Raw genomic sequence first — 21429 nt, forward strand, 5'->3', positions numbered from 1 at the left:
TGATCATTCACCTTCACCAGCAGGAACAGCAGTAGCATGTACACCACTACGTAACATTTGTCACAGGCAGGCCACTCTTTGTATCACCGGCTTCACTAACAGGCATACAGCTGACAATTTACTATGCAAACTGAGAGATGTGATTGATACATGGCTTATACTACTTGGACTCTCCCCAGGATATGTCATTTCTGATAACGCCAACAATATAGGACGAGCATTACAGCTGGGTAAATTCCATCACATTCCCTGTTTTGCTCACACTATCAACTTGGTGGTGCAGAGCTTCCTATTAAATAAACGTGAGGTGCAGGAGATGCTTTCGGTGGCCCGTAAAATTTCAGGCCATTTCAGGCATTCGGCCACAGCATGTAGGAGATTGCAGCATCTCCAAGAGCAGTTTAACTTGCCCTGCCACCAACTTAAGCAAGAGGTGGTAACTAGGTGGAATTCCACCCTGTACATGCTTCAGAGGATGGAGGAACAGCGCAAAGCCATCCAAGTGTATTGCACAAGCCATGACATTGGGAAAGGAGGGGGGATGTATTTCACTCTTGCACAGTGGGGAATCCTTTCAGTGCTGTGCAAGGTGCTGAAACCATTTGAAGTTGTGACGTGTGAAGTGAGTGCAGATTCTGCTAGTTTGAGCCAAGTCATTCCTTTAATTAGACTATTGGAAAAGCAGCTTGAGAAACTGAAGGAGGAGCTGAAAGCAATTCCGCAAAGTATGTTGGCCTTGTAGATCAAGTACTTAATTCGCTTCAGAATGATCCTCGAGTTATTAAGATCTTGAACTCGGATCAGTACATTTTGGCCATTGTGCTTCATCCAAAGTTTAAGACCTACATTGAGTCTTTTCTTCAAAATGAACAAGATGTGAACTTTTGCAAGGAGCTATTGCTCAGCAAGTTGTCCGCTCAACTGGGCCTTCGCTTGACGATGTGTCCTCCTTCAGTTTCTCAAGCAGCTGCTGCTCGTAAAAATAATAATTTTCAAAAAAGAAGTAGGGAAGACGCAGAGGGCAGACCAGAACAGTTTAACATCTGGGCTGGTTTGAAGGATTTTTCAAGAAAATGTGTGACCTTGCCCATAACTCCATCCAATATGAGTATTAACATGCAAAGGATGGTGGAGGATTATTTTCAAGAGGCAATTGTTACAACTCTGTCTGTTGTTTGTACCTAGCAGCAGTGCCTCATACCACCAGAGGTGCTGCTGTTCTGTTCCTGAACTCTTTTACTTGCCTGAAGGAGTTAATCTCCTTGCATTATGCCTGATTATAACTGCACCTGTCACACTGCTTTAAGTACCTGCCTCTAGCTGTGCTCTGTGCAGTTCATCCGTTTGTTCCTGGTTGCTGCTAACCTGCTCCTGTGTTGTTTGGTATATGCCTGCTGGACTGAACTTCTGTGTATGACCCCTGCCTGTACCTTGGACTTTGCCTACTTGCCTGAGACCCCGAATCGTTTGCCTGTACCTTGGACCACGCTGTTTTGCCTGTTGCTTTGACCTTTTGGACAGACTTCTGGACCTCGCTAATTTGCTTGATCTCTGCCTGGCTATTTGGATTTGTTTGTCTGATCACTGCTTGATCCCTGGACTCTGTCTGCTTTCCTGGATAGCCTTGTGCCTTCTGGACTGGGGTTTAACTTATAATACCTGTTCCTGCCATTTTTACTATACAGTCTCCTTAGGAACCTGTTCTTATCAGTGGATCTGAGTTATCTTTGTTTGTGTACTTACCTGAATAAAGACACTTTGCTTTACACTTCTGTTGCTCTTCGTGAATGCACTGGGATTCATAACAGTAATTGATATGGAAATGTCAGACAGTCCCTTTCCTTACTGGGAAGAAAAGCAGTCAATTTGGAAACCCATGTACAAACTTGCTTTGCAATACTTAAGCTGCTCACCCTCCAGTGTGTATCTGAACGAGTGTTCAGCACAGCAGGGAACCTAGTCAGTGATCGCTGTAGAAGGTTACTTCCCAAAAATGTTGAGAAAATGATCTTTATAAAAATGAACTACATCTTCCACGAGGAAGACCTTCACCATCTAAGACATCCAAGCACTGACTGTTCTCTAATGGTAGATTCAAGCGGCGATGAATTGATAGTCTGTGATGATGACGTACACACTGATGAGGGTGAGGATGAAGCTGAAGATGATGATGATAACATCTTTTTAAAACTTTCTATTTAAGTGTAGGGTGCAATCTACCCCCAAAGAGTAAAGGGACTTGGGGCATTTCCATATCACGTACCATCTTGAAAGGCTGCTGTTTGGGCAATTTCTCCTTAAGGGTAGGTTGTCATACACAGAGTGACCCCAAACTGGCTTTGTCCATTTCTCTTAATATTGTACAGTCTATAACGGCTGAATTTTTTGGTATTCTATACAAGTGGAGGGGGGCCTAGAGAGACAGAAACCAAACTGGCTTTCTCCATTTCAATTTATATTGTACAGTCTATAATGGCTGAATTTTTTGGTATTTTCGACAAGTGGAGGGGGGCCTATAGAGACAGAAACCAAACTGCCTTTGTCCATTTCTTTACATATTTAACTATAGGTGTAGGGTGTAATATACACCCAAAGACGATGGCTGCATTGCCAATATGCATAGATGGAGAGGAAGACAATCTGGTTTGTGTGTAGAATTAATGAAGGCCTACCAGGAATTAAACTGTTTTTTTGATAATTTATTAGCTTTACAGCTACATTACTTATCCAAGAAACAGGTGGAGCACTAAATTTGGTTCTTTTATGACCAAAGACATTGATTTTTTAACAAAATAGCAAAACAAAACCAAACAAAATCAAAACCAAAACACGCAATGGCGGTTTGGCAAAACCAAAACCAAAACACGACGGTAATCCAGATCCAAAACCAAAACCAAAACACTGGGGTCAGTGAGCATCTCTAATTTTTATAGTAAAACAAACAATGAAACTGGGGTTGGCCAACCCCTGAAACACTGACCAAAATTAACAAAGGATTGAGAGTATTTGAATATCTACAGTCACTGTTACGTCTGTCGTAAAACAAAATACCAAGCACAAAAAAAAGGGACTCCAAGCCCTATAGTAGTCCTTGGCCTTTTACCTCCCCATGAAAATTTCCGCTCCTACGCCCCTGCCGGGTAGGCATCACCAGGAACATGGCTGCTGATGGACTGCGGCACTGGTAACAAGGTGACAGAAACAACCAGATCCAGGAATGAAGCAGCACTAGAAGTTGGAGCACTGGATATAGAATAACAGAATCATTACAAGTAAGGTGTATGAGCATATGGGTAGCAACAATACTAAATCCAACATTGGAGCCAGGAGACAAAGTATTTAACAGGAGCGTCAAGATAAAGATTCTGTCACCATAGTGGTGTCCTGAACAAGTTTATATAAGGTGAGTGAGTGCTCTGGGGGCAGAGAAAAGGATCATTCAGTCATGTGACCGAAGCTAAAAGACAACATGTACGCGCGCCCGAACGGATGCGATCATCATGGCAACAAGGAAGTGAATGTCACCGGAGGGAAGGGCATAGCAGTGCCACGTAAAAACAAAGGGTGCATGCATCGCACAAGGGCAAGTCCAGCGGGTGAAAATAACAAAATAAACATAAAAACATATCAAAAATTAACAGAACATAAAAACAGAGCTTATCACTGGATTTTATGAAAGTGTAGATGCATTAATGAAGTCCTTCAAAGTGATAGACAGTGCACAACACTCAATCTCTGATAACGGCACTAAAGATAGATATAGTTAGCAAATTCTGATTCTAGATGATCACAGTAAAGCACTAATAACATGATAATACCAATGTGAAATACACACATTACAATAAATGTAAATAAAAAGAAAAAGTATTGAAGAAATGGTCCGCATTAAAAAGTGTAAAATATTTAATAATAAAAACAAAATATCCACTTATATGTAAAATACAGATATCAAACGACCTCCAATAGACAAAATAATGTTTATCTCATAGAATCAGTCCCGTATATATGTATATGTATATGTTTGAAACAAAAGCTGGTAGTCCTCAACGCATTTCATCTCTTAAGACTCTTTCAAGAGGGTAAATAATCTTATCTCATCTCTGTTTATTTGTAGAAAAAGCAATAGAATTGTAAGGCACTGCATACAAGACCCTTATAAAATGACTAAATGCTGCAGCTCTCTGCCAACAGAATCTGGAACTGTCATAGAAATACAAGCAAAAATGGAAAAAAGAGAGAGAGCGCTAAGCATAAAGTCATAGAGGTAGAAATACAATTTATTAAACGTATATAATCACATATAGTGATAAAAATAGGGCATTTATATGTATTCCAATAATCTAAGTAGAAACCTTATAACGGTATAAAGTAGATGGAATAAAGTGATCTGTAGATAAATGATTCCCAAAGTTCTGAGATAAAAAACAATGTCACAGGAAAATGGCCAAAAAATATGGTACTATATAAAGCGGGCGGAAATGACCTCACCGCAATTGGAGGAGTCCATATTGCAGACTAGAAATAGAACACACAGATGTTAAATCCTCTGTATACTCTATTGACAAGTGTGCCAAGCATCCACTGTACCGGTGTCCAGTATATATATACACCATTAGGTGCCAATCGCACCATTAGATTTCAATACAGGTACTTATCTTATAGTCTGAGTCCGTAGGATTTCTGTATCAATCGCAGGATATCCTGCTGAAGGCACTTAGCATAACATGCAAACAGTCTCCAAATGATTTCCAAAAGAACGGACTTGTCCTCCAATAATCCAAATAGTCCCCAAAGATAATAAGCATATTATCACCAAGAATTCGTTCTTGTTGGAACTTGATGAATTTATAGGTCCAGATGTCAATAAAGGTAAAAATATAATTTTTAAGAAATTTAGGAATCTCAAAAACAGACTGTCGGCAAGTTTTTTTAGAAATGATACTAATGAAAAACTCCCTCTCCCGAATCCTGTTTTAGAATGTTGGTTGACGACTAGACCCACGGGTTTCTAAAAATGTGGTAAAAACAGATGTACTACTTGTCTATATGCTGACCACAAATGTACAAACTTTATCTCCTTTTCAACAGGAGAAAGTTTCGAGATTGAAAAATTTTTAGATTGCCGCTCTACTTATGTGATATATCTTATTAATTGCAAGTGTGGCATCCAGTACGTGGGTCGCACAATCCGCACATTACATCTGCAATTTTTAAAACATCGTCGAAATATCATCAAGAGTATTAAATCTCATAGCCTAGCGGCACATGTTACTATATGTTAAAAAGGTAAACCCGATGGTCTAAGAGTTCGAGCAATCGAACAAATTAATTTAACTACTAGGGAGGGAGATCGTTTTAATACTCTTTGCAAACGCGAAGCGTTTTGGATCTTTAGACTGAAAACGATGTTACCTTCTGGGCTCAATGATACTATAGAACTCAATAACATCTAAATATTTATCTAAACCATAGGGACGATATACAGGATTTTGGCGATCAGATTGGTTTCAATGTGTACTTTAGTACTTTTTAAGTACATTTTTATATGTATTTGGGATTGTGCTTTTGGGTCTTTTGTGTTTATTTTGTGATCTGCAACCGATTTATTGACAGCCAACTACATTTATCGTTGAAATATATTGCATCAATTATATGTGTGTATTATATATTCATATTATTTTTACTACTCAATTTAATATTTTTTTATTTTTATTATTATTATTATTTTTATGATTATTTTTTATTTCTAGTTTTTATTTTTATATCATTTCATTTTTAGGTATTTGTGTGTATTGTTTAGTTTTAATTGCAATTTAGTACTGTGGATCATGTTAGATATAACCAATAATTCAATTTATTGAATATTTATTGTTCTATATTGTTCTCTTATATATAGGAGATTGCTGACCAAGTCCATTACCTTTTTCTGGTAAATAATGCATTTTTCCGGTCATGTGTTCATGAGTCACGTGATCGGATATTGGCATGTGATTGGATAGTTCTGGTAATACTGTCACGTAACTGGGCTGTTCTAGAGCGATCATCTGACGCTCATGTGATCTCTTCCCATCTACATAAAAAGTGCCAGGGGAGGCACTTATTCTACTCACCTCTGAAGAAACGGCAGCACGCCGAGAAACGCGTCAGGTACTTGAATTATTATCTCTATCAGGAGCTGGCCAGCTTATTATCTTTGGGGACTATTTGGATTATTGGAGGACAAGTCCGTTCTTTTGGAAATCATTTGGAGACTGTTTGCATGTTATGCTAAGTGCCTTCAGCAGGATATCCTGCGATTGATACAGAAATCCTACGGACTCAGACTAAAAGATAAGTATCTGTATTGAAATCTAATGGTGCGATTGGCACCTAATGGTGTATATATATACTTGACACCTGTACAGTGGATACTTGGCACACTTGTCAATAGAGTTTACAGAGGATTTAACATCTGTGTGTTCTATTTCTAGTCTGCAATACGGACTCCTCCAATTGCGGTGAGGTCATTTCCGCCCGCTTTATATGGTACCATATTTTTTATATATTTTTTGGCCATTTACCTGTGACATTGTTTTTTATCTCAGAACTTTGGGAATCATTTATCTACAAATCACTTTATTCCATCTACTTTATACCGTTATAAGGTTTCTACTTAGATTATTGGAATACATATAAATGCCCTATTTTTATCACTATATGTGATTATATATGTTGAATAAATTGTATTTGTACCTCTATGACTTTATGCTTAGCGCTCTCTCTCTTTTTTGAATTCCTGTTTATTTGTGTCTGCGGCCATTTTGCGCATGCGCAGCATTAAGAACCACCTTACATGCGTCGTCTGGCCACAAACTAATCATAAGATGTTGCATCAAGTGTCTTCTGTATCACAGGTATCCATCATGTGATCCTCAGTTATTATATATAGCTATACTTTAGCATCTGTCATAATGCTCTTTTTATTGAAATCTGTAGTGTGGTCACCATTTTATTTATGGGCAAAAAATCTATTGTTGAAATTGGAACTACAGTATAGTAGCCATCCTAATTATGGGCACATAGAGATTCTATAATAAACTGGTTCAATCTTGTATTTTGTGACTGTACTATATACAGCTATATACTATATACTGTACTATATGCAGCACGGTGGCTAAGTGGTTAGCACTTCTGCCTTACAGCACTAGGGTCATGAGTTCAATTCCCGACCATGACCTTATCTGTGAGGAGTTTGTATGTTCTCCCCGTGTTTGCGTGGGTTTCCTCCGGGTGCTTTGGTTTCTTCCCACACTCCAAAAACATACTGGTAGGTTAATTGGCTGCTTACAAATTGACCCTAGTCTGTCTGTCTATGTGTGTGCCTGTGTGTGTGTGTTTGTGTGTTAGGGAATTTAGACTGTAAGCCCCAATGGAGCAGGGACTCTCTGTACAGCACTGTGGAATTAGCGGCGCTATATAAATAAATGGTAATAATAATAATATTATATAGATTTATACCCTTGTATTGCCTATATTTACCCTACTAATTTAATAAAAAAACATTATATGAATATCTATAAATAAATAAAACCTTTTCAGATTACAGTTTTAGACATTGTGAAATAATGTTGTAATCTTACATATAAATTACCATTGATTAGTTTATTATACTGAATTGTTAATTAAATTTTATATATTTCCTTACAGAAAATGGATGAAATTTCCCAGTCAATGATCAACCCCATCTGTATTAATGTCTGTAATTTAAAGTTCCATGCCACCTCTTTTTAATTGATCTTTTTTAGAAAGTCTCCTCCCCTCCAATTGCATTCTACTTGTGAAATGACCATAAATATTAGCCCAGTCGGTTCCTGTGATTTCAGGAAATGGTTGGAAACACTATGTAGTGGGTAACCTACATATGTCATTTACATGTTCTGCTATTCGAATCTTAAGTTTCCTTGAAGTCCATCCAATATATTGTTTGTGCATGGGCACTTTATAAAATAGATCACATTAGTTGTGTTGCATATCATAAACTGTTTAATTGTGAGAGTTTCATGGGTTTGAGTTGACATAACTTGTAATCCTCAGATTCCGCGAAGTAACTACAACGGATCTTAAAGAAACACTGGCATGTTCTTGAGAAAGATGAAGATATTAACAAATGATTGCCTGCCCAACCAAAACTTGTATTCAGAGAAGCACCCAATATAAGTTCATAATTGATTAAAAGTCATATTCCTATGAAAAAGAAAGTAGCACATGGCTGAACAAAATGACACCAAAGAGTGTTTTTTTCTATTGTGACACATGTATAAACTGTAGGAATTTAGGCTACAGAAGTACCATGCCTGTATTACAATTTACGTCAATTCAAACCCATGAAACTCTCCCAATTGAACAGTTTATGGCGTGCAAAAGTCTTTAAAAAAAGTCTTAAGAGACAAAGCACGTTGAGGACTACCAGCTTTTGTTTCATACATATATATAACTTATTCTATGAGATGAACATTATTTTGACAGTTGGAGGTTGTTTGAAACCTGGATTTTACATGTAAGTTGATATTTTGTTTTTATTATTAAATGTTTTACACTTTTTAATGCGGACAATTTCTTCAATACTTTATGGCAACATCTATACATGAGGTGGGCTGCTTCTGACTACCATTGTGAATAAGGGATTCCCGTGATTATATACATCTGGTACCCAGCACGATATACATGTCACTCAAATACCCAGAGGATTTACTGGACCTTATTGTATTACAGCTATACAACAACCATTTAACTGAACTGTAAGTGTTTACTATTTTTTTTTTTAGTCACTGGTCCATTACAGGCTTCCCAATTCCTGGATGTCATCTGCTTGTTTACCCACTTATCTATATGGAGTCTGCACTGCAAGACATATGATATCAGACCATCGTCGACACTGACAACTCATGGTCAAGCTACATATAGGACTTCATTGGTAACAAGGAAATACCTGGACATTTATTGTAATGTGTGTATTTCACATTGGTATTATCATGTTATAAGTGCTTTGCTGTGATAATCTAGCATCAGAATTTGTTAACTATATCTTTCTTTAGTGCTGTTATCAGAGATTGAGCGCTGTGTATTGTCTATTACTTTGGTGTCTTAAAGGGAGTTGGACTGCCCTTGATCAGCTGCTCTCACTGATGAATAGTTGCATTTTACATGAGAGCTTCCAGAACCCAATATTAATGAAGTGCTTGACTAAACAGGTAAACCTTGAGACTGTTTTTGAAGACGTGTAGAGAGGAGTTCTCTAGGACTGTGCGGTAGTGAGTTCTAAAGAGCCGGAGTCACAAAGCTACAAGTTTGGGCTCCACATGATAAGAGATTCTAGGTGCTGTTAAAAGTCCTTATATGTCAATAAGTTCATCTTTAAACAGATTTGCTATACAGGCAGACAGTGAAGGGAATGGAGAATAGATGTTATGTGGCAGGAACAGTTCTGGTTTGTTAGAATTACATTTATCCCCAATAAAATTTTTGATTTTCACATAAAACATATGAACACACAATAATAAAGATATACAACACAAGAAGTAATGAGAAGGGATAAGGAAAGGAAGGGGCTTAAACCAAGACTATCTATTGGAAAAATAAATATATATGAACAAATCTAGCACCTCCAAACACTGACACTATACATCCACACACCGTTATTTTTAAATATCAGAATTCATCATGGGTGACTTCTTCCATGGGCCCTATACCTTGTCAAACTTGTCAGGACATCCCTGAGAAATATATGTGAACGTATACATTGTCAAGGTCTTATTGTCACATGATTTCAAGTATGCAAAAGATGTCACATATATATCTTTCAATAACAGGGTATTCTTGGTATAAAAAGAAGCAGTGACACCAGGGTTTGAGTCACGTGCCTGGGGGATAAACAGGCATATGCAGGGGTCATAAACATTATGGAGGTCCACAGTTGATACAAAAACCCCTGAAAATATTTCCTGTAGTCCTGTACTAGACCAAGCCTGCACTATACAGAAAAAATCAAAGGTATTATACAGTCTGGGATATGAGTCCAAATGAGCAAAGCTTACACAAACATGGGTATAATAAACATGGTGAAGGCGTTAAATTAGTATAACTTTTTCCCTTGACAAGATGATTGTCTTCAGAAGTTCCTTTAAGATAACAACTTTACCTTCTGCACCAATTACATCTATGTCACCTTCTCATTCTGCGTATATAGAATCCACTGTTTATTTTATAGTTTTTGATTGTTAATCTTTCAGCTTCATTTGCACTATTTTGCATCATACAGAACTTTTATGATGCCTCGTTGGACTTCTTACAACAGCTTTCTCCAAATTTATTAAGTAACCAGTAACCATTATTCAACATTCAGTTTGGAAATTCATTTTGTCCATGGTATTTTTTATTTTTTTTTACAATAAAGGATATAAATGATCTTCAGATCTAATTTTACTGATGTAGCTATATACTTGACATTTTTGTTTTTGTTTGATGCTACGATGACTTAAACTAGAACTGTATTATCTACTGATTTTCCAAAAGCAGTAATTCCCAATATTCTTTATTGCTAATATAAGTAAGTATTAAGTATCCTAATCAATCTTTATTCACATTTATTAGTTTACAAGTAATAAAAAAAAACTGTGCTCCAATCTTTTGGAATAAGTGTATGTATACTGTAACTTGCCATAGATTGTAATTATCCATATTTTTCACCATTATAGGCTCTCATTAAATAAAATGTATTCTTTCAGGTTCTTGAAGGAAATGTCAACCCATATGACATAGTATTAAAGGACCTGGAACCTCCTATAATTGCAAGATTTCTACGCTTTATCCCAGTGACTGACCATTCTATGAATGTGTGTTTACGAGTAGAGCTATATGGCTGTGTCTGGCTAGGTAAGAATTATTGTAATTTTAAATACATTCTAGAGATCACACCGTTTCCTTACAAATGAAGTGCCATTGTTATATACTATTATGTAAAGATGCTCATGCTCGTTTTTTTGAAAACTGAGCCCCCCCCCCCCCGAACTTTGGCAAACCGAGTACCAAGCCGAGCATGCTCGGTACTTTTGCGCATCCTCGGAAGTGAAATCGAGTCAAAACATCATTGGCGCATTGTCGTATCTCGCGATTTTTGAATTCCATAAGTACCGGCCTCTTCAGAAATCCGGCAACATTTCACAGACAGACATAGAAGGGGTAGCAGAATTCTTGGCAGTCACCATTGCCATTGCTCAGCCTCATTGCTCACACAGAAACAGGAGGAGTGGTAGTGTTCTTATCAGTCTCCAGTGCCATTGCTCAGTGTCATTGCTCACACAGAAACAGTAGGGGTGGTAGTGTCATAATCAGTCTCCAGTGACATAGCTGTGTGCCATTGCTCATACAGAAACAGAAGGGGTGACAGTGTTCTTATCAGTCTCCAGTGAAATTTCTCTATGCAAATGCTCATACAGAAACAGGTGGGGTGGCAGTGTTCTTTTCAGTCTCCAATGCCATAGCTTACCACCAGCGATATGGCAAACAGCTGCTGACACCAGTCATGATGATACTAGTACTTCTATGCTATCTACTAAAGCCTATGCTCAAGGGTTTAAGTCAGGGCAATTGAAATCCAAAAAGCAAGCTTTTACATTGATAAAGAAAAAAACACGTTTCTAATAAAGGGAAAGTTTATTGTAGAAAAACATAAAATTGCCAACATACAAATTCTACCCAAAATATTAACAAGCATACCAGCACCAGCTAGCTCCCTTCTCTCAGCGAGATCCCAGCACCTGCAATCTACACTGTCATCAACCTCACCCTCACCAGTGTGTACATCATTTTCACACAATATTAATTAATTCCCGCTGCAATCCACCATTACAGAAGACTTTGTACTTTGATGTAATTGCCGGTAATGGCCTTCCTCGTGGAAATTGTAGTCCATTTTACGGAAGGGCTGTCACTATTTTTGGGCAATTCTTTTAGACCAAACCAGGGGGTAAATGTATAATGCTCCGATTTCTTCAAGTCGTCGGAAATCTGCGACTGTCCAGGGAAAATTTAAAGTGGTGATGGCTTGCAAAGTCAAACTTGCCTTTACAAGCCATCACAGTTTTAAATTTCCCCTGCAAATCCGGTGTCAATAGGGAAGCGATCACATATTGCGATTGCAGGTTATGAAAAGTTTGAGAATAATATTCAAAAGTACTTTGTTTATGGGTCAGTTTATACTGTTTTTTCGGCGGAAAGACACGTAAGCAACAGTTGGAGTAATTTGCCCCCACCTTTGGCGAAGAGATCAAATGAACTGACCTATGACCAGCAGTCTACTGGAACATTGTTAACCCTGGACCAATGAAGATATCTCTTAGTGTTATCTGTGTATATTTGTGACATCATCACTGTTTATGTTAATTCAAATTGCATATAAGCGAGTCACTGGGCCTGTGTAAATCTCTCTCTTTCTGACTGCAGACTACAAAGGCTGAATATGTACCTGGGCCCAGGACGCGCTTGTGTAATGTAATGGATTCGGTTTATACTTTCCTGTTTATTGTTATACCTTTTATGCATCATCATGGCTTGTGTGACTAGATCAATTATAATTAACTTATGGTATAAATTTATTTAAAGGAAATAGCCCAGGGCGCTTAGTTATATAATTGCAAATGTACTTAATTTTGATATTGTGGGTATGTTGGTAGAAGAGATATCTTTATTTCTGAGAACAGAAGATATTCGTTTGTTTTATCTTTGCTAGAGGAAATGCATGATTTCTGAGGTATATATCTGATACGATAAGCCTTTATGGAGGAAGTCTTTTGTGTATCATGATGTGGATAAATGACTTGTTTTGGGTTTTGTACTTTTCTTTGGGAATGTGTATTTTGCGACTGTCTGAAGAAAGGACCCATGTTAATCTCATGTTAATTAGACCTTTGATGTGTAAGGGTCTAGCACCCGAAGTCACAGGAAGGTTTAATGAGGCTGTTTTTCGTTTTGTTGCTAGTATTTAATAAAAATATTTTCAGCCATCGCATAGTCGGTGGGCATCCTCCATTATATTGGTTCCCAAGAAGGACAAGACAATATGGTTTTGCATAGATTACCACCAGTTGAACGATGTGACCGTGTCTGATGCCTATCCCCTGCCCCAAATTGATACTCTGTTAGGCAAATTAGCTGGAGCAAAGTATATTTCCACCTTAGATTTAAGCAAGGGTTATTGATAGATACCGCTGAGCCTGAGGCTCAGGAATGGTCTGCATTCATAACCCCATTTAGCCTGTTCGAGTTTAAGTCCATGCCATTTGGGATGAGGAATGCACCAGCCACCTTCCATCGTGTGGTCGATTACCTGCTGGAAGGGTGTAAAGGCTTTGCTCAAGCTTACTTGGATGACATTGCCATTTTCAGCAAATCCTGGGAAAACCATCTAAAACATGTAGAGCATATGTTGGAGAAAATTCAGTGAGCAGTTCTGACTATCAAAGCAGACAAGTGTCAAATGGGGATGTCAGGGGTGCAGTACCTGGGTCATTGTGTGGGGGAGGTAGAGTTAAACCAGAACCAGCTAAGTTAGAGGCATTCTGAGACTGGCCCCGGCCCACAACCCAAAGACAAGTACTGGCCTTCTTAGGGACCTCCGGCTACTACAGACATTTCGTCCCAGACTTTAGCACTATAGCGAAGCCCCTGACAGATCTCACTAAGTAGAAACTCCCCAAAGTATTTGACTGGACACTGGACCGCTTGTGAGCTGGCATTTCAATCATCAAAGGAAGCCCTGGGTTGTGCTCCAGTACTGTTGGTGTCCAATTATGACAAGGACTTTATTGTGCAAACTGACATGTCACAGTATGGACCGGGAGTAGTACTTAGCCAGGTGGGACCAGATGGGCAGGAGCACCCTGTGGCCTATTTGAGCAGAAAACTACTAAACCGGGAGGTGGGGTATGCTACAATTGAGAAGGAATGTTTGCCCATTGTTTGGGCAGTGAAAAAACTTTAATCTTATTTGTATGGACGACATTTTACTGTGGTGACTGATCATAATCCTTTAAAGTGGCTACAACACACCTCAGGGGAAAATGGCAGATTTATGACTTTGACATAATTCACAAACAAGGTAAGTCTCACAGCAATGCGGATGGACTGTTTCAGCAGGAAGAGCCGGAACCCCCGGGTCACCCCCGGTAACCCTAAGAACTGCGGGACCAGGAGCCAAATCGTTGGGATATGGAACGCTGGTTGCTTGCATGAACATGGGGGGGAAGGAGTGTGACTCGATCACTTATAAATAACTTATGGTATAAATTTAACATCAAAGGTCAATAACAATACTGGCACACAGTTTAAGATTGTAAAAAAGGTCCAATGTATAATGTCCAATGTATAATCACACCCGGACACCTCCTTCAGACAGAGAGGCAGCCTCCCATCAAGTACGGATGGTATATCCAGATCACTTCTAAAAGATAAAGCAGAAGGAAAAGGCATTCAAAATTACATCTGAGATACAGATATGCCTATTATTTTATTCATATTGTGAGTGTGATTCTTATGTTTTTATTAAAATTGATCACTTTTTTTAAACATACTACACTATTGGGACCTTTTTTATATTTTTACTTATATCTACATGATGCCTTTATTACATCTATGATGGAGTGAATTGAATTAAGAGACACCTCCAGCTGCTATGAGCTATGTTACAGAGAAGTGATTTGATGTCTACTTTATGGTACGCATAATTTATGATAACCAAATTTAATACTGTTCTATATGCTATACGCTATTGCACAATTTTTGGCTTTTCTCTTCTTTTGTCCACATGAATACATGGTACCGGTGTGGACCTAATTGAGTGGATTGAAGCACCTGTGATCTGTTTATTGATGAGCAATCATTCAAGAATCTATCTGGTACGCATATGTACACACCTTGGTGTTGGAATCATTATTTATAAAATACTACACCATTGGCACCTTTCCCTTCTGCTTTATCTTTTAGAATTGATCATGGTATAAATGTATTTAAAGGAAATAGTGCAAATGTACTTATTTTTGATATTGTGGGTATGTTGGTAAAGGAGATATCTTTATTTCCGAGACCAGGGGAAGAAATTTGTTTGTTTTAACTTTGCTAATATCTGATACAATAAGCCTTTGTGGAGGAAGTCTTTTGTGTATCGTGATGTGGGAAAATGACTTGTTTAGGGGACTGTACCTTTCTTTTGGAATGTGCATTCTGCAATTGTCTGAAGAAAGGACCCATTATTGTATTTATCGGTGTTTTATTATTTTTATTAAAAGTATGTGGTTTTAAAGAGGGTGCTGTGGTTTTGTAAACATTTTGATTTGTCGAATTTATCTATTATTAAACTTTTAACAGCCACCGGACCTTCGATTATATAGACAGTGGCAGTGTAACAGTGACGTGTTTAGTAATCACGCAGCTAGATGAGGACAACACAGGACAGTTAGCTAAACACGGAAGTATTTGACATTGTCAGAGATGACCAGCGATTTTTATGAAAAGAGTAAAGATCGCAGTTTAATACATCTGGCGACTTGAGGACTAAAATCGCGCTATTTTAAAATGCTGAAAAAATCGGACCTTGATACATTTACCCTTAAGTCTGATCACTAGTGAGGATATTTATGATGATGGAGTTGGGGGAGTAGATTACAGGTGCTGGGATCTAGCTGAGAGAAGGGAGCTAGCTGATTATGGACTGCTTGTTGTTATTTTCTTTAGCATAAGTTTCAGATTTTCCCAACAGCTTGCCATGAACTTGCTTCAAATGTTGTAACATGGATGAGGTTCCTAGATGGTTAAGGTAGAGATGCTCACTGACCCCCATGTTTTGGTTTTGGTTTTGGATCTGGATTACCGTTGTGTTTTGGTTTTGGTTTTGGTTTTGCCAAACCATCATTGCGTGTTTTGGTTTTGGTTTTGTTTGGTTTTGTTTTGCTATTTTGTTCAAAAATCAATGTTTTTGGTCATAAAAGAACCAAATTTAGTGCTCCACCTGTTTCTTGGATAAGTAATGTAGTTGTAAAGCTAATAAATTATCAAAAAAACAGTTTAATTCCTGGTAGGCCTTCATTATTACGACACACAAACCAGATTGTCTTCCTCTCCATCTATGTATATTGGCAATGCAGCCATCGTCTTTGGATGTATATTACACCCTACACTTATAGTTAAATATGTAAAGAAATAGAAAAAGGCAGTTTGGTTTCTATCTCTATAGGCCCCCCTCCACTTGTATAAAATACCAAAAAATTCAGCCATTATAGACTGTACAATATTAATTGAAATGGACAAAGGCAGTTTGGTTTCTGTCTCTATAGGCCCCCCTCCACTTGTTGAAAATGCCAAAAAATTCAGCCGTTATAGACTGTACAATATTAATTGAAATGGACAAAGGCAGTTTGGTTTCTGTCTCTATAGGCCCCCCTCCACTTGTATAAAATACCAAAAAATTCAGCCGTTATAGACTGCACAATATTAATAGAAATGGACAAAGCCATTTTGGAGTCACTGTGTGTATGACACCCTACCCTTAGGGAGAAATTGCCCAAACAGCAGCCTTTCAAGACGGTACGTGATATGGAAATGCCCCAAGTCCCTTTCCTCTTTGGGGGTAGATTGCACCCTACACTTAAATAGAAAGTTTTAAAAAGATGTTATCATCATCATCTTGAGCTTCATCCTCACCCTCATCAGTGTGTACGTCATCATCACAGACTATCAATTCATCGCCGCTTGAATCCGCCATTAGAGAACAGTCAGTACTTGCATGTCTTGGATGGTGAAGGCCTTCCTCGTGGAAGATGTAGTTCATTTTTATAAACATATTTTCTTAACATTTTTGGGAAGTAACCTTCTACGGCGATCACTAAGTTCCCTGCTGTGCTGAACACTCGTTCAGAGTACACACTGGAGGGTGGGCAGCTTAAGTATTGCAAAGCAGGTCTGTACATGGGTTTCCAAATTTCCTGCTTTTCTTCCCAGTAAGGAAAGGGACTGTCTGACATTTCCATATCAATTACCTCTTGAAAATAATCCTCCACCATCCTTTGCATGTTAATACTCACATTGGATGGAGTTATGGGCAAGGTCACACATTTTTTAGAATAATCCTTCAAACCAGCCCAGATGTTAAACTGTTCTGGTCTGCCCTCTGCGTCTTCCCTGCTTCTTTTTTGAAATTTTTTACGAGCAGCACCGGCTTGAGAAACTGAAGGAGGACACGCCAAGAAAGGCCCAGTTGAGCGGACAACTTGCTGAGCAATAGCTCCTTGCAAAAGTTCACATCTCGTTCATTTTGAAGCAAAGACTCAATGTAGGTCTTAAACCTTGGCCAAAACGTACTGATCCGAGTTCAAAATCTTAATAACTCGAGGATCATTGTGATGCGAATTAAGTACTTGATCAACAAGGCCAACATACTTTGTGGAATTTCTTGCTTTCAGCTCCTCCTTCAGTTTCTCAAGCTGCTTTTCCAATAGTCTAATTAAAGGAATGACTTGGCTCAAACTAGCAGAATCTGCACTTACTTCACACGTCACAACTTCAAATGGTTTCAGCACCTTGCACAGCACTGAAAGGATTCCCCACTGTACAAGAGTGAAATACATGCCCCCTCCTTTCCCAATGTTATGGCTTGTGCAATACGCTTGGATGGCTTTGCGCTGTTCCTCCATCCTCTGAAGCATGTACAGGGTGGAATTCCACCTAGTTACCACCTCTTGCTTAAGTTGGTGGCAGGGCAAGTTAAACTGCTCTTGGAGCTGCTGCAATCTCCTACATGCTGTGACAGAATGCCTGAAATGGCCTGAAATCTTACGGGCCACCGAAAGCATCTCCTGCACCTCACGGTTATTTCGTAGGAAGCTCTGCACCACCAAGTTGATGGTGTGAGCAAAACAGGGAATGTGATGGAAATCACCCAGCTGTAATGCTCGCACTATATTGTTGGCGTTATCAGAAATTACATATCCTGGGGAGAGTCCAAGTAGTATAAGCCATGTATCAATCACATCTCTTAGTTTGCGTAACAAATTGGCAGCTGTATGCCTGTTAGTGAAGCCGGTGATACAAAGAGTGGCCTGCCTGTGACAAATGTTACGTAGTGGTGTACATGCTGCTGCTGTTCCTGCTGGTGAAGGTGAATGTCCAAGCCAGTGGGCTGTCACAGTCATATAGTCTTTGGTTTGACCACTTCCACTTGTCCACATATCTGTGGTTAAGTAGACAGTAGGCAGAATGGCATTTTTCAGAGCAATCTCTACATTTGTACACACTTTTTGGTATAGTTGTGGAATAGCTTTACGGGAAAAATGGTGTCGCGATGGAATTCTGTAACGCGGACACAAAACCTCAATTAACTGTGAAAAACCAGCTGCGTTTATTGTGGATATTGGACGCAGATCTAACACTAACATGGCAGCCATGGCATCTGTGATTCGCTTGGCGACTGGGTGACTGCTGTCATATTTGCTTCCCCTAGCAAATGATTGTTTCACAGTTAATTGTTGAAATGTAGGACTGCTCTTTTTCTTGGCCTTCCTCTGGGCTGACGATTCACCCCCAGCAGCAGCAACAGCAGCAGCAGTGGGACGAACGCTTTCTTCAGAGGAATCAATAGTAGTGCAGGAGTCATCCAGCCTTAATAAGTGGGATGCAGGGCTAACTCCGAGCGCTACTAAGGATATTCATGAGGATGGTGTTGTGGGTGTATTTTGTAGCCGTCGGGATGTCGGTGAGCGGAGTGTCCTAGCTGATGATGGAGTGCTTGTAATTTTTTTGAAAGAACTTTCAGCTTTTCCCAATACAAACAACCTCATCCTCATTAACATCCTCATTAGCACCCTCATCGCCTACACAAATCTCCCGCTCATCCTCTTCTATTTCCAAAGTGGCATCCTCAATTTGTGTATCACCGGCTCCATTCGGGCTGTTCAGGCACACATCAGCAGAACTGCTGAAAGGGCCCTTCTTTATGGGTACACTAACAGAATGCTCACGATTAGACATCCCACTGTTGGATGGACTCTCCACAGGGATTGGTGTCATTTCTGATTCAGAGCAAACATTATCCTCTAATGCCTTACTGTTATCTTGCAGCTCGGCTTTGACGCATAACAGTAGTTGTGCACCAATTGTAGGCTCGGTAACATTTTTTGATCTGCTACTAATAGAGAACGGCGAAGGCCTCATTCTCTCTTTGCCACTGCGTGTGTAGAATGGCATGTTGGCAAATTTTTTTTATCGCCACTTAACTTTTGCTCAGTTACACTTCTTTTTCGCTTCAACACGGTAAAAATTTTTGAGGTGTGTGTTTATTTGACTGATTTCAAAAGACTGTGTAGTTTGACATCGCCTTTCCCAGATGACGTACTGGGTACACTACCATCAGGACTGGTGACAGAACCTGGTTGCTGATTTTGCTCATATGTGGACTGCTTTGAATCCATTATGAGGCCAAAGCACTTGTAGTGCTACAAATTGTTTTAGGTAATGCTGACAAATATGACTTTTGACAGCCAGAAATATTAATGCAAAAGAATGGGGGTCACCCCAAAAACACTTGGGAGTGCTAAAAATTATTTTTTGAGACTGCTGACAAAGAGGAATTTTGACAGCCAGAAATATTAATGTAAAAGAATGGGGACACTCCAAAAACACTTGGGAGTGCTAAAAATTATTTTTTGAGACTGTTGACAAAGAGGAATTTTGACAGCCAGAAATATTAATGCAAAAGAATGGGGACACCCCAAAAACACTTGGGAGTGCTAAAAATTATTTTTTGAGACTGTTGACAAAGAGGAATTTTGACAGCCAGAAATATTAATGCTAAAGAATGGGGGACACCCCAAAGCACTTGTAGTGCCAAATATTGAAAAAAAAGACTCCTCTATCCTCCTCTCTTCTCTTCTCTTCTCTTCTCTTCTCTATCGATTGTTATCAGAATTGTAATCAGAATTGTTATCAGAATTGTTATAAGAATTGGATGAAGAATAATGTATATTCTCTGTCCCTGCTCTGTGTAATTTCTGAACATACTGTTACGGCTAGCAGCAGATATCATAAACTTGCAGAACTGTAGGAGTAGAGATCTTCACCTTTAGCAGACGTCTTTCTGTAGAGACTCGTTATCCTCACAGGTACTCAGATGTCCCCAGGTCTTAAACTCAATGTAGTGTAAGTTTATGAGTAACTCCGCAGTGCCGCGTAAGAGGTAATGACAGGAGATATGGGTGGTCAGGAATAAGCCGAGGTCTACGGACTGGAGCAGACAGGCATAGTGAGGTATAGGCAAAGGTCTGGGCCGGCAGCAAACAGGGGTATCCGGGTCACAGGCAAGGGTAGGGCCACGCGCAATCAGTCAAATCCAGGACAACAAGCCAAAGGGTCATACAAGGTAATCAATCCAGAAATCAGAGAAACAGACAGGAGCAGGTTAGTTAATCAAGAACTGAGACATTATTACCGCAGGGAGGATAAGCCCTTCCTGCCTTAAATACTTAGATGGACCAATCAGGAAGGAGAACACCCAGGACTAGCAATCATCCCCAGGAGGCAGCTGATTAAAATTAAAGGTTGTAAGGTCATGGCTCACCTGGAACCAGTATGCAGAATAAACATAATACAAAAACTCCAGTTGGAGTTACATGCCCCCTCCTATCTATCTTAATGCTACAAACACTACATTTGTTTTTCTGTGAATCATACCGGGACATGGCGCTGACAGCAGGAGGCGTCCCGACCGCTGTCCTGGCAACGGTCAACGGTCTCTTGAGCTTTATTGCAGACTGCAAATATAATGGTCAGCAAACTTAACATGAAAAGTACATGGATGTCATCACAAATAGTCCACCTTTTACAGACAAAACTGCATCTTACTTAAAATAATTGCAACAACATGTATTTCAGCTGTAGAGCAGGACTTAACAAGAAACAACAGTTTTGCTCTCCTGAAATGTGTTGTCATACAGTAAGGTCTGTATTAAATAGTGCCCATTTTAACAATCAAATGAATTGAGAAAATTGAACCCACTGTTCATTGACATATGTAAGTGTACATGTACTATAATGCAAAATGCATTATCCAACAAATGTGTCTGTGTAGAGAAACCCGTATAAGAATCCTAATCACAGCAATGGTCAATTTAACGTGACGTACAAAAATAGGAAAATAAAAATCTCTAAATTAAACCTACATGCCTTGGCAATACCCAACAACTTAAAAATCCACTTTATTTCTTGTAGCAACTTATATACAGTGCCAGGGATTTTCAAATTATTTCTGGCCAATTATAATAACAAATAGAGAGGACAACATAACATTGCCCCAATAGTCAACATGCATGTTGCTTTCTTTGAGCCAAAAAGTAGTAAAGGCGATCAGCA

At 39.0% G+C, this 21429-nt stretch overlaps 1 protein-coding gene across 4 annotated transcripts in view; it reads left to right on the plus strand.

The window, feature by feature from the left end:
* Positions 1-21429, plus strand: part of DDR2 (discoidin domain receptor tyrosine kinase 2) — a 516782-nt gene that overhangs the window by 253475 nt on the left and 241878 nt on the right. For all 4 annotated transcript variants that reach the window (XM_075182767.1, XM_075182764.1, XM_075182765.1 and 1 more), the window contains one exon: positions 10764-10911. In XM_075182767.1, coding sequence (XP_075038868.1) covers positions 10764-10911 — 148 coding nt within the window. The remainder of the gene's footprint in view (positions 1-10763; positions 10912-21429) is intronic.

This window comes from Mixophyes fleayi, chromosome 8, assembly GCF_038048845.1.
Source record: "Mixophyes fleayi isolate aMixFle1 chromosome 8, aMixFle1.hap1, whole genome shotgun sequence".
NCBI lineage: Eukaryota > Metazoa > Chordata > Amphibia > Anura > Limnodynastidae > Mixophyes > Mixophyes fleayi.